This window comes from Equus przewalskii, chromosome 5 (genome assembly GCF_037783145.1).
Source record: "Equus przewalskii isolate Varuska chromosome 5, EquPr2, whole genome shotgun sequence".
NCBI lineage: Eukaryota > Metazoa > Chordata > Mammalia > Perissodactyla > Equidae > Equus > Equus przewalskii.
Window position 1 is genome coordinate 86,094,341 of NC_091835.1, and position 13,496 is coordinate 86,107,836.

General features: G+C 44.8%; 1 protein-coding gene across 8 annotated transcripts in view; it reads right to left on the reverse strand.

Annotated features, from left to right (window-relative positions):
- PTPRB (protein tyrosine phosphatase receptor type B) overlaps positions 1-13,496 on the reverse strand; it is a 106,038-nt gene that overhangs the window by 62,697 nt on the left and 29,845 nt on the right. For all 8 annotated transcript variants that reach the window (XR_011540564.1, XR_011540563.1, XR_011540566.1 and 5 more), the window contains 3 exons: positions 4,910-5,185; positions 3,593-3,850; positions 1,793-2,056 (listed from right to left, as the gene is read on the reverse strand). Coding sequence is in view for 4 of the 8 variants with exons in the window: in XM_070622062.1 (XP_070478163.1) it covers positions 1,793-2,056; positions 3,593-3,850; positions 4,910-5,185 (798 nt within the window). In the remaining 4 variants the exon portion in view is untranslated. The remainder of the gene's footprint in view (positions 1-1,792; positions 2,057-3,592; positions 3,851-4,909; positions 5,186-13,496) is intronic.

Genomic DNA, 13,496 nt, shown 5'->3' on the forward strand with positions numbered 1-13,496 from the left:
TGCTTTACCGATTGCACACCAGCTCCAGAGACAATACTGATGTTGCTTCTGAAGATGGTGACGTTGATGGGTGTGGCAACCTTCGGAAGACACTCTGGATGTCGTGGTCATGAAACATTCCTCCCTCTCTTTTCTAACTGAAGAGATCCATCTTCTTGCAAGATAGTCTCATCTTACTATTCCTTTGCTCCAAAACATTCAAGGTCTCTCCCTTAACTACAGAATAAGCATCAAGTCTGGCGCGGCACTTGTGGCTCTGCAAAATCAGACCCACATCCTTCCAGCCTTAGCTCTGACTTCTGCCACAGCCACTCTCCTCCTCCCCTACTCTTCAGTGCTGGCCTCAGCTGCACGTTCTTCAGCCTGTACGTCCCCTGGCTCTTCTGCCTCGGAACCTGTGCTATGTTATTCCTCCTGCTCCAATGCCCTTCCTTCTTTCCCCTCTTCACCTGCCAAGAGTTTCACAGTTTTTAGGTCCCACTCAAAGGCCATTTCCTCCAGTAAGTCTTCACTGATCTTCTGAAAGAGAATTTTGCTCTTTTCTTTCTCACCATATGGCTCTTATTGGGGATCTCTAACAGCACAGACAGTGGACTTGGAATCAGACTGCCTGGTTTAACCTCCAGCCCCACCATTTACTGGCTGGATGACCGAGGACAAGTTATTTGACGTCTCTGAATTATCTGTAAAATGGTGACAATAACAGGGCCTTTCTCGTGGTTTTATTGTGAGAACTAAAAGAAATCATGGTGTAAAGTGTTTAGTGAGTGCCTGACACATGGAAGTATCAATACATAATAGCCATCATTAAAATGTACTATTTGTATTTTGTGTGTGTGTATATTCTATATTTGTGATTAAAATGTAACTACCTTAAAAGCAAGTATTTCACACTTTGTGGGCAACCTATGGCCTCTGTCTCATATTTTTCTTTCATTTTCTTTTTTTTAAAATCCTTTAAAAATGCAAAACCACTCTTTGCGTGGGTCTATACAAAAACAGGTCACAGCCCACATTTGGCCCAAGGGCATAGTCTGCTGAACTCTGCCCTTTTTTTGAAGAAGATTAGCCCTGAGCTAACATCTGCTGCCAATCCTCCTCTTTTTGCTGAGGAAGACTGGCCCTGAGCTAACATCCATGCCCATCTTCCTCTACTTTATATGTGGGACGCCTGCCACAGCATGGCTTACCAAGCGGTGCCATGTCTGCACCTGGGATCCAAACTGGTGAACGCCGGGCCACCAAAGCGGGACGTGCACACTTAACCGCTGTGCCCCCGGGCCAGCCCTGAACTCTGCCATTTTAACAGCTCCCAACACTCATAGTCCAGTAATTTACACATAGAAGCCACGGGAGAAATGTCTGGTGACATAAACTAATAAAATAACTTACGGGACGCTTGGTTGAGCACTCACTGGCCCTCACATAACTGTTGATGGGAAATGTTTTATTCATCAGTATCCATGCTAACACATTCATGCTACATGTGGGTGGGACACGAAAGAGCACAGGGCAGAGCCAGTTATGGGATCATTCAGGAATCAATCCAAACACGTGTTTAAATAACTCAGATGAAGAAAATGAACCTGCTTCATTCTGTGTCTGGGGCCCTGGCCACAGACACCCACAGTCGTGTAGAGCCTGCTTCCCAGGTTGGGAAAGGAGTCTTCCTACCAACTTACTTTTTCCTATGCTAAGATGGATCAGAGTTATCTGGGCAGCCAAGGAGTACTCCTGAACCCTGGACTCACCTGTCCTACCCATGACCGTCTTCCGAGCAGACTAGACTCACCTGTCCTGCCCACGGCCGTCTTCTGAGCAGACAAGTGGCCAGAGACACAGCTGACGGTAACTTGATACGGCCGTCCAGGGATTAAGTCTTTAAATTGGGTTTCAATAACCTGAGGTGCCAACATTCTGGATTCTTTGATGGTGCCTTGGTGAGACAGGGTAATGTTGTAGGAATCCACATGTCCAGAAGGTCTTTGCCACTTGACTTTTAGAGAGGTCGAAGTGCCATCGTTTGTCACCCTCAGATTTGAGACTGCCATGGGGACTAAGTAGGAAGAAAGGAAATGAGACTTTGACTCAGGACGTCTTGCCAGTCTTGTGGCCAAACTCCGACCTACATTCGAACCCCTACGAGCACGCTCCCTGCTCAGGAGAAAATAACAGCTTCACGTGAGAAAAACGATGCTGCAAAACCAAAGTGGAAAGAGCACAGAGAGGACAGGCAGGAGCCTGGTTCCAGCAGACCTGGCCAGTAGTCGGCTGGGCAGCCCTGGGCAGCTCTGTCCATCCCCCTGAGCTTGGGAGTCCGTATTGAAGGCTTGGTCCAAAGACCCCAAATGGCATCTTCCAGTTCTGAAATTCTTTAAGTGGAATGCTCAAAGAAGTCTGTCGTCTGCCTAATTTCTCCACATCGTTATGTATTTAATAACAGCAAGCACATAATAAGTACATTGGTCAACTGATTGGCCATCACAAAATTCTGTATGCTAAAACTATCTTATTTTTCATAGTAAATCATGACAAAGTTAAAGCTTAAGAGCTGTGTCATTATTTCATCAAAGGAACATGACGACAAAAGAGAGCTACTTTGGCGAGCATTCTTTCTACCTCCCGTCTACGCTGTAATTTTGGGCCTCTCTAATGGCACAACATAAATTAACAATGTTTCATTATAACAATGGGCATAGCACACTGATTTTGCATCGGTGTTAGAACTGTAACTTGCTCTTGTTATACATAAACAGTTCTTAAGACATATGGTACATTTTTGTTGGGAATGTCTATACGTCTTTGAGGCTGATATGAAAGTTACGTAAATGTCAGGGGGCCCCAGATATCTTTTCCACCAACCTCCTATAGTTACAGAACTCTTTCCACTAGAGTGATTTCTAAGGCACTACAGATTTTAGAGTTTCTCTTAAAATGAGGTAGCTTACCAAGGGAAGGGATTTATTAACACATTGGACCCACCCGAAGCACGAGAATCCACTAGAATGTAGGCAGCGTGAGGGCACACACTTTGTCTGTCTGGGACACTGTCAGATCCACAATGCCTGGCATTTGGTTTACACTCAGTACATACTGAATGAATGAACGTGTACATGAATTATTCATTAAAACTTGGGGTGGGTCAGTTCACGCGGCCACGGTAAGCTGTGAGAACAGCTCAGTGGGTCTCAGGACACATTGTGTGGACACAGGGTGTTGGAAATGGCTGTCTTACGGGAGTGGTGTTTGAACAGCCCCAAGAAAAGTAATCCTGGTTCATTCTGGGTGATGTCACAAGGCAGCGGATCCCTGTTGAAGGGAAGGAAGTAGGAATCCTTGGGGAGGAGACTGGCACACTAGGGAGAAGCTGGGACTGTATCAGGGGTTAACTGCTCCTTCAGTGTTGCCAAGGGCTGGCCTGAACTTTGGAATGAAAGGGAATCTCTCCTTCTCTAACTAGAAGAGTGGACACATATAAAGGCCTTCTATAGCCTGTGAGTTTCAATTTGTCCTATAGCACCATTATTCCAACAACTTAGTAAGCCTTGTTGACTTGAGCTTCATTCTTGCTCAGCTGGCTGGGGGCACTTACGGGTCCTGGCTGGCGTCCACGTGTGGCTCTGCAGCCCTGCGGCCTCGGTCACAATGGTGAGGTTGTAGAGGTGGCCTGGCGTCAGTCCTCGGAAAGTGTAGGAAGTATTGTGTTTGTCCACGGCACTGCTGTGAACCAGGACCGTGTCAGCCATTAGCATCAGCTGGTATCCTTCCACGTTCCCAGAGCCGTGGGACCACGAAATCAGGAGAGAATTAGTTTTTGCTGAAATATCAATATCTTTCACTGGAGATGGCACTAGTGGGACAAAATACATTTCCAAAGCGTCACTCATAATTTCCTTTGGATGACACAGACACATTTAATTTAAAATCACATGTTCATTTCTGCTTCTCTGTACATCTAACTTGTGCAACAACTAATGAAATCTTGAGGCTCCACTGGAACCTGCATGAATGCTCTTTCCAGAGTCCACAGCCTAAAGCTGCCTCATTGATTACCTGCCCGTCTCCCCACCTGATAGGTGTTAAGGGAGTTTTTGCTGATGAAGTATGACGTGGCACGGCGGTAAAGGGAAAAGAAAAAGGAAAGAACTATAGAAGATGGAAGATGGAAAGAGAATAAAGCAGGGAGAAAATGAGGGGAGAGCGAGTGGCAGGAAGGACAGACTTTTGGGAAGGAGGTGGAACGTGTCACCGTCTCAGGATGTGTGGGTGCACCCAAAGACTTGTTCCAAACACACGGATATGTAGGAAACATCACGACTTGATGGTGGGAGAAGAATCTACAGAGGAGGAAAACATTTAAGAAATAAGATTTATGGCACAAATCCAGAAAAGGAGGCAGGAAATGCTGTTGCCTAAGATTTGAGTTCGAAGGGCTGTTAGGAAACATCTCCTTCATTTTGGAGAAATTCTACTCCCAGGGAAGTTCCATGATTTGTTCCAAATCACCCAGCAAGCCAGTAGCAAGCCACACCTCCTTATTTTCAGTCCAGTCTTCCCACTGGATGGCACAGCATTTACCTGTCTACTTATCTATCTATCTGTCATCTATCAGTCATCTATCATTTATCTATCGATCAATCATCTGTCATCTATCTATTACCTATCATCTATCTATCATCTATCTATCTGTTTATCTATTATCTATTTATTTATCTATCATCTATCATCCACCGATTATCTACCTTATCTATTATCTATTTATCTATCTACCTATCGTCTATCTGTCTATCATCTACCTACCTATATTTTTTTGGTCTAGGGGCATTCTTACTCCTGATTCTTGAATTTAATATAGTTTCAAAAGGAGCACAGAATATTAAGTACCCCACCACCTGTGAACAGGTCTTACCTGTTGATCCATTGGTATAAATTGTCAAGGAACGTTTCTGTCCAGAGACAGCTGTGATGGTAATATTGTATCTGCTCCCAGCAGTGAGGTTAGAAAACGTATATTCATTCCATGAAGTACTTTCTTGGCTTTGGGTCGCCTGTATCTTTTGGTTATCATCCAATAACTGCATTTCATATTGGGTGACTTTTCCAGAAGAAGGAGTCCACGAAACATGTAAGCTGGTCGAATTTGTCTTCTCTCTACTGACTTCAAACCTGGCAGGAGGTAAAGGATCTGCAAGGTAGATACGAAGAAAGAGAATGTGGTTTGAAGACTTTTGCAAATACCTGCTTCCCCTACTATAATCCAGATTCACTTTCCTTAAAAACCTGAAGAATCCGCTGCCCAGGAAACAGACTGGCAGTTTATTTCACTTCCAAACTTACCGTTGTATTTAAAAAAGAAACCCACTTAGCTACTAGTCATACAAACTCCTTTTTCTAATAAGACTTCTTTTGTTTTATTCCAAGCTCTGAGCTTGGAATTCCAAGTAAGGTTACACTTTCTTTGGCTTGCAGCTCTAGCAAACTTTTCAAACATTGATAAACGCTGAAAATCTCAATAACAAATACAGATATTAAGAACTGATTTTGAAATTTGTACTGAATTTGTTCTTTTTTAGGTTGTGGATTTCGGGGGTCAAGTGTACATAACTTTTGGGTGTTTTCACGTATCAGAAAACCACAGAAGCTACAGATGTGATCAGAAGCCTCAGCTGGGTTTGCTCAACACAGCAAATTCTCCCAGCAGCTGGTTCCCTATGGCCCTAGACTTTCTCCGCTTGAGTTCTGGGACAGGAGCCCCAGAGCAGGTGCGATGGGCTAGGCACACACCCAGCTGTTCACTTAGCTTCAACACTCAAAGCCCCAGGTCAGTCTGAGGAGTCCCACTTCCCACGTGTTGAATCTTCACTGTGGAACCTGGAGTGGGATGAACAGCATGTCTCCAGGTTGGGGACTGAGTCAAGGGCATTTAGTGAGCAGCCGTCCTGTGGTGCAGTGGGACCCTCTGAGAAACGAGGCGCTCCCCACCCCAAGTGCTGAGCGCAGAGCCATTGAGAGACACTGCACGCGAACCCTCCACGGTTCTTGGTCTAGGAAGCAGAATGATGACCCTGGAGACTAAACCTCAAGAGTCAAATCAGACGCTTTAGAGGCACGGCTGTCGGGAGCTCAGTTCTTATGTACCTCCTGGTAAATCAAATTTTACTCATGAAATAACTCCAGGAACTCTGGAATCTTCTCCAAACAGCATATGTTTTAAGAAGGTGCTCACTTGTGATCAACATAAATACAAATAGGAACAAGGAAACCTTATTCTACATTCAAAAGCCATAGATGGCTGGACTGCTCACAGACTACGGGTTATCCACAGACACCACACTTAGGCTAAACGCAGCCTGTGATCAGTCCAATGTCTTTGTCTGTGTTTAATACTATGATTTACATGAGTACATCATGCTGCAAAAATTAAATAAGCCACATAACATTTTATAATATCAGTAATCAATAGTAATACAAGTATCAGCTGACAAGTAAACCGAGGCAGCCGTGACTTCGAGATCCCAAAGCACAGGTGGGTTTGGGGGATGCGGCCGTGTGGACTACGCCCCGGCATGGCACAGGGTCGCCTGGGGAGTGCAGGCTCTGCCGGCTCACGGCCTGGGCTCGGACCCATTCTCCGGCTGTGGAGCTGGGCGCTCCGAGTGGTCCCTTCGCCTCTGCCTCAGCGGTCTCATTGGTGCACTGCTGATGATAATCCTACCTTTGCAGTAGAATTGCTAGGAAGATGAAACTGAACGCTTGATTGAAAGCACTGAGAGCGCGTCTGGCACACAGTAAGCATTCCATGTTAGCTATTATTACTATTATTATTCCTGACTCAGGAGAAGATCTTGTCCCAGGAGCAGGAGATGTGGTGGCAGAGAGCATGGGCTTTGGGATCAGGGAGGACTAAATGCAAATCTTGGCTCCACCCCGTTTCAGTCACAGAACCGGGCAGATCACTCAGCCACCCAAGGCTGCGTCTCGTCTGCCTGGGGAGCATAACAAGAACATCACATTCTCCGTGTTTCGAGGAGCATCAGATACGGAGGAGACGTACCTGGCACACAATGGGCACAGTAACATAAACTTATTTCTGTCGCTTTGATCATAAAGACAATTCCTCTGAGTCACCGACAAAATGGAGGCAAAAGTGGAATAAAACTTTTTGAAACTAAACCAATACTAGCCTTAATTGCCTTCTGCATAAAAGAAAACCTTGGTAAAATCTTATCAGTTTATTCCCATGAACTAACTTTCTAAGCCTTAAGATAAAATAAAAAATTCCCAAGATGATTCTTATTTTTAGGTTCTTGAGGAAAAACAGTTTTTTTTTCTTGGCAATATTATTTAAATTTTCTATCTTACTTAATGGTCTATAATTAAGGGCGTCGTAATCAAAGGAAAGAATCACTTGCCCCTCACAGAAAGTTTTCTTGTTGCCAGTGAGGAGAAGGCTCTTCAGTACTGTGAGATTCCAACAGGCAACAGAACTCAAGAACAAGCCGTCAGACCCAGATGACGCATTTTTGCTGAAGAGGCATCTCAAGGACAAGGGTGAGGGGGACAGCTGTTTCCTGGGGACAGTTCACGAGGGATCAGTACTGTCAACTATGTCTACAATCGGGTCAGATCAAGCCTGGAGAAAATGATGCTGTGGTCAAGATAATCTACATGTATATAATCTGCAAAATATGACCTCTAGAAAATGAATATTAAGGTTGCGTGCCTGGAGGGTGCAGTTCAGAAAGGCAGACTTTATCTAATCTCTCGGAGCCAGAAAACAAAACAGTCAATCCTTTGTACATCCGCCAGAACAAAGGACAATGAGCCTGGGAAGTGCCTGGGCTGTGAGACCCGCGCCAGAGACAAACAGCCCAACCCCTCTGCACCGATAAAGCCCTCGCTGGCAGGGGGCCCCGCCACCCCACAGGCTGCAGAACTCAACAGTCTCAGACGGCTTTTCCAACTGAGCCCCAGGAAAACTGGGCCATATGAAAAAAGGTTTCCGATATTTTATTAGAAACAAATCAGAGACTTCCATCAGGGGTGCTAATGTCACACATATATATGAAAGAAAGAGATGTTTAATGCTATTTGAAAGTCTAGTCATGTGTCTAATCTTCTGATCATAGGACAGATCATAGGTAGTTAGAAGACCCTACTTGACCTTTGTAGTTGACGCTGACGGACAGAGGTTTCTATGCACATCTGTGTGCATTTACGGTCCTTCTGGTTTTTCTACACATCACTCTCATACATGCAGTAACAGTGAAGTATTATAAACCATGAGAACTGTCGAAAACCATAAATCAATTGTTGAATCTCAATCAATATATCAAAATTTATCATTAGCCATAAATTTAAGACATCTTTGTTTGTACGTCTTAGTTCCAGACAGACCTGGAATATGGAAAGTTTTCACGGTTCATCTGCTATATTTCAATGAATCTACCAGTGTCAGGAAGCCCCAGAATTTCATAAGTAGGCTTGATGTCCACCTAAGTTTTCCATTCTCAGAGGGAAAGAAGTTTAGCTAAATTCCTGAACCAAAACGAACTCTTCCTTTTTTCCCTTTTTTAAAAAAATGTAACTTAGGAAGAGGGAGAAACTCATATATATAAAATGCAAGTAATATTTGCTTTACATTTTTTTATATGGCCATTAAAACATTACTACTTATTGATATATGAATTTCCAGAGTGTTTAGAATTTGAAACAATAGTATTTACTTTGGAAATAAATTCAACCTAATCTCAAGAGTGTAGCCAATCCAGGGATTGGTGCCAACAGCTTCCCCCGAAGTCCTGACAGCACCTCAGTCTACCTGTGTGAGGCAGCTGTCAATGTGCTTTCTCAGTTGGAAGAAGGCGCAGAGACTTATGTCACACAGGTAGCAAGAGTAGAGCTGGGCTTCTCGCACCTGGCTGCAAGCCATGCGTTCACTCCGTCACACCTTAGCTGTCCCAGGGTGGGAAATGATGTCATGAGTAGCAGATTCAGTCTAACAACAAAAGAATCAAACCAGACGTCTAAGGAAAGTAAGAGGCAAATTTACAGAATGTTCACTTGACGGGTTGGATGTTGTAGACCAAATGAGCAACAACACTAATGACAGCTAAATGGGATCCTATGGCCAGGAAAGTTCCACTGACTTTTCTTGACTAATTTTTTTCTTGTCTGTTCCCTTCCCCCCAGTCTTACCGCCTTTACCTAGGCTCCCAGGACCCTGTCGCTGGCTCGCTCCAAGAGTTTTCTGGGTGTCTTCCTTCTTCTCTGTCCTTCCTGCACTATTGCTAAATTACCTCTTTGTCTCTGTCCCCCATCTGCCATCCTCATCCCCTTGAAGATGAAGACATTTCCACAAGATGAAGTCCAAGTCTCTGCAGGACGCAAGGTCTCCTCAAACTGGGTGACAGCGGCCTGCCCAGCCCCCTCTTTCACCACCAACTGCAGGCCAAGAGACCTCTTCTCAGCACGTACAGAGGACGTGATTCCAGATTACAGCACGATGGCCGGGGGCCTGGGAGCTGCATTTGTGTGGTGCTCTGCTGGCCACGGAGTGAACACCAACCTCAAGAGAAAATAACTGGGGCTTTTCTCATGGAAATCAGGGTCGGGTGGGGCAAAAGCCACAAACCATCCCTTGGGAGAGGTCTTTGAAAGTGGGCAGAAGAACAAAATGGAAAAAGCCCTGCTCACAATCTCCAGTTAACTAAATACATTCATAGAGAGGTCACTTTCTTCTGCTTTGTGACTGTTGCCGTTTGACTACAATCAGCTTTCTGACTTACTTTAAAGACGATACACTGTGTTAGGCTAATACATCAGATTAATATGCACTAAATTTATCACCTTTATACACCAGACATAAGGTTCAGGCAGCAAAAATCTTTCAAACCCCTTAGTAACCTTGAAAGGGAAATCAAAGCATTCTACACCATCATTTGCATCATCATCATTGATAGTGCAGGATGCCGTTATTTTGCAGGTCATCATATCTGGCACCAGGTATGCAAATAGCAGATGGCCGGCCCTCTGAGAGGCTACAGTCTACTCAGGTAGTTAAGACACATGTGAGAAGGTGAACAAAAAGACGAATTGTCAGGGAGGCTGACCGTGATATCAGACTGGACCTGGGTTCAAATCCCTACACCGTCATTCACAGGGCGGCTGCAGGCGAGGTGCTCGACCTGGCTGGTGCTCAGTCTCCTGATCTGTAAAATGGGACTCACAATACCTGCTTTACTGAGCTGTAAGTGTCAGAGGGAGCAGAAGTCAAGCGGTACCTGCCGCCCTGGCACGTGGGGGACACTCCGTTGACGGGAGCGTTGCTGCTGTGCTTCCTGTTCAGAGACCAAGGCCAGAATCGAGGCTGATCATGCACAGGAAGGGTGACCTTCCAGGGCTGAGGTCTCAGAGGTGGGCTTCATGAAGGGAATGAACTGAGCAAGTTTGGAAGGTCAAGCAGAAGTCAGAAATCAGAGAGAAGCGGGGCATCACAGAGTGCCAGCACGGTTTAAGGCAAAGTTCTGGAATGCTCATCTGCTGAGTGTTAGAGAAGCATGTCAGCATCAAGGGTACCCTGACAATGATGGAAACTGATGCCCGCATCACTCTCCTGTCCCTCAGCAGCCCCACTGCAGGTGCACTGATGACTATGGAGACTCTGATGCCTGCATCCCCGTGCCCTCCCTCAGCAGCCCCACTGCAGGTGCACTGACGACTATGGAGACACTGATGCTTACATCCCCGTGCACTCCCTCAGCAGCCCCACTGCAGGTGCACTGATGACTATGGAGACTCTGATGCCTGCATCCCCATGCTCTCCCTCAGCAGCCCCACTGCAGGTGCACTGACGACTATGGAGACACTGATGCTTGCATCCCCGTGCACTCCCTCAGCAGCCCCACTGCAGGTGCACTGATGACTATGGAGACACTGATGCCTGCATCCCCATGCTCTCCCTCACAGCCCCACTGCAGGTGCAGTGACGACTATGGAGACATTGATGCTTGCATCCCCGTGCTGTCCCTCAGCAGCCCCACTGCAGGTGCACTGATGACTATGGAGACTCTGATGCCTGCATCCCCGTGCCGTCCCTCAGCAGCCCCACTGCAGCTCCCTGATACTCACAATTGAGGCTTTCCCAATTTTATCTAAAGTGCTACATGAATGCAGCATTAAGAGAAGTCCCTTGGCCTCCTCTTCCAACCTGATGCCCTCTCAGGTAGAAATTCCTGAGCTCTCCCTTGATGTCTGCTTCCAAACCTGGACATCCAGAAATTAGGGAATTACTGTTAATGTGAGGTATGATAATGATATTGTGGTTACGATAAAAAATAGTTATCTTTCAGAAATGCATACTGAAATAATTATAAATGAAATTAAATGACTTGGATTGCATCAAAATGATATAAGTGGGGTGTGGGGGATGGAAATGAAACAAGACTGGCCATCAACTAGGAACTGTGGAAGGCAGGAGAGGAGCACACAGTAGTTCATTATGCTATTCTGTTTACTTTTTCATGTGTTTGAATTTTTCCATATAAAAGGAAGAAAAACAAAATGAAAAACAAAAATCTCTGGAAATCTATATGTATACCTACCATGTTAGCCTTAGTTGCATATTTTATGTCTAGGGGCATTTATTAATCTGCATTTATAAACATTCACACATACAGTATGGGCTGGATTTTTCCTACAAGGAAAGGTGTCAATATTTTCCTTTGTCCCCCACAGGGATTCCAGCGAATTAGCGGCTGGGAATGGAAGGTGAAACAATTTTTTTCGTTCTTCTCTCATTCTTTCTGGACAAGTTAGATTTTCTTTCTTGCTTGCTAGCCTGTGGAACACCATGCCCACCAACAGAAGTCAGACTAATGGAGGAAGCTTCCTAAGCACCCAAAAGAAGATCAAGTTCAGAGAACGAGGTTGGTTCATTCCATAAACGCTGCTCAGCTGACCTCAGCTGAAACAAATAGACCACAAGTGGCAGACAGCTAAACACCCAAGTCCATCACCAAAAGTTCAACTCAATCGAAAGTCAGTAACTGCTTATAATTTCTTCACACTAAAACACATTTAATCATTACCCCACTTGTGTATAGGCTAAGTATCTATAGATTTAAAGTATTTTTAAATATACATTTTCGTCTTTAAAAGGTGACTTGAAAAGTAATAACAAAATGTCGTATGGTAATTTGAAAGAGCTAGTACCAACTTAAAAATGATGTCCTTTCTGCAGAGTAGTGGAGAGACCTGCAGCTGGAGCCAGCAAGCCAGGGCTCAGGTTCCGGGTCTGCCACGTACTAGCTGTGTGGACTTGTGACTAGTTACTGCTTATGAATATCGGTCTCATCTCCAACCTGAAAGTAACAACAGTAAACTCACCTCACACTTAGTCTGTGACAAACTGTTCTAGAATTTATGCACGAACCAATTAAAACCTCAGCATGACCCTACGAACCAGGCATTATTATTATTATTTTTATTATCATCCCCATTTTATAGCTGAGGAAACAGGCCTGGAGAGGTTAGTAACGTGCCCAAGGCAGCCTGGCTGGTCAAGTGACGGAGCTGGCTATTCCCAGAGCTCGCTTGGAACCACCGTGCAACCTGCACACAATACTGCCACCACCGGACTGCGGCGAGGGTAAAATTAAACCATGGTAGATAGAAATAGGATAGAAATAAGAGAAATAAGAGAAAAACTACGTCAATAGCTCTCGAACTTCAATGTGCACTGATTCACTTTGACGTTTGTTTAAAATTGGATACCCTTGGCTCCATTCCTTCTCAGTTCATTACATGTGGGCCAGAAGCCGAGAATATGCTTTTACAAGAAGCTCTACAAGAGATTTTGATGCAAGTAGCCTGCACATGTTATGAGAAATAATAGCCTATGTTTAAAGCTGTCTAAGTGTTATAGGCTGAATTGTGTTCCTCTAAAATTCCTATGCTGAAACCCCAACCTGCAGGACTTCAGAAAGTGACTGTATTTGGAGATAAGGTCTTTAAAGAGGTGATCAAGTTAAAGTGGGGTGGTTAGGGTGGGCCCTAGTCCATTATGCTGCTGTCCTTATAAGAGGAGGACATTAGGACACAGACACACACACACACAGAGGGGCGAACATGTGAGGACGCAGCGCGAAGGCGGTGTCTGCCAGCCAGTCAGAGGGGCCTCAAGAGGATCCCGCTCACACCTGGTCTGGGACTGCAGCCTCCAGAACTGTGAGAAAAGGAATTCTGTTGTTTAAGCCCCCGGTCTGTGGTATCTTGTTATAGAAGCATGAGGAAACTAATACAATAAGCAACATTTTGAAGTGGAAATAATAGTTGATATGATGACTTGATAACTAAAGCTCTTAAAATGTTCTTTATTAAGGACAAAGGAATTACCCATATTAAAAGAGTTAAAATATTTTTCTAAATTTTTGTTCTAGGTTGAACAATAAGTAACTAAAACTTACTGACAAGAGGGTACATGCCACTAAGATATT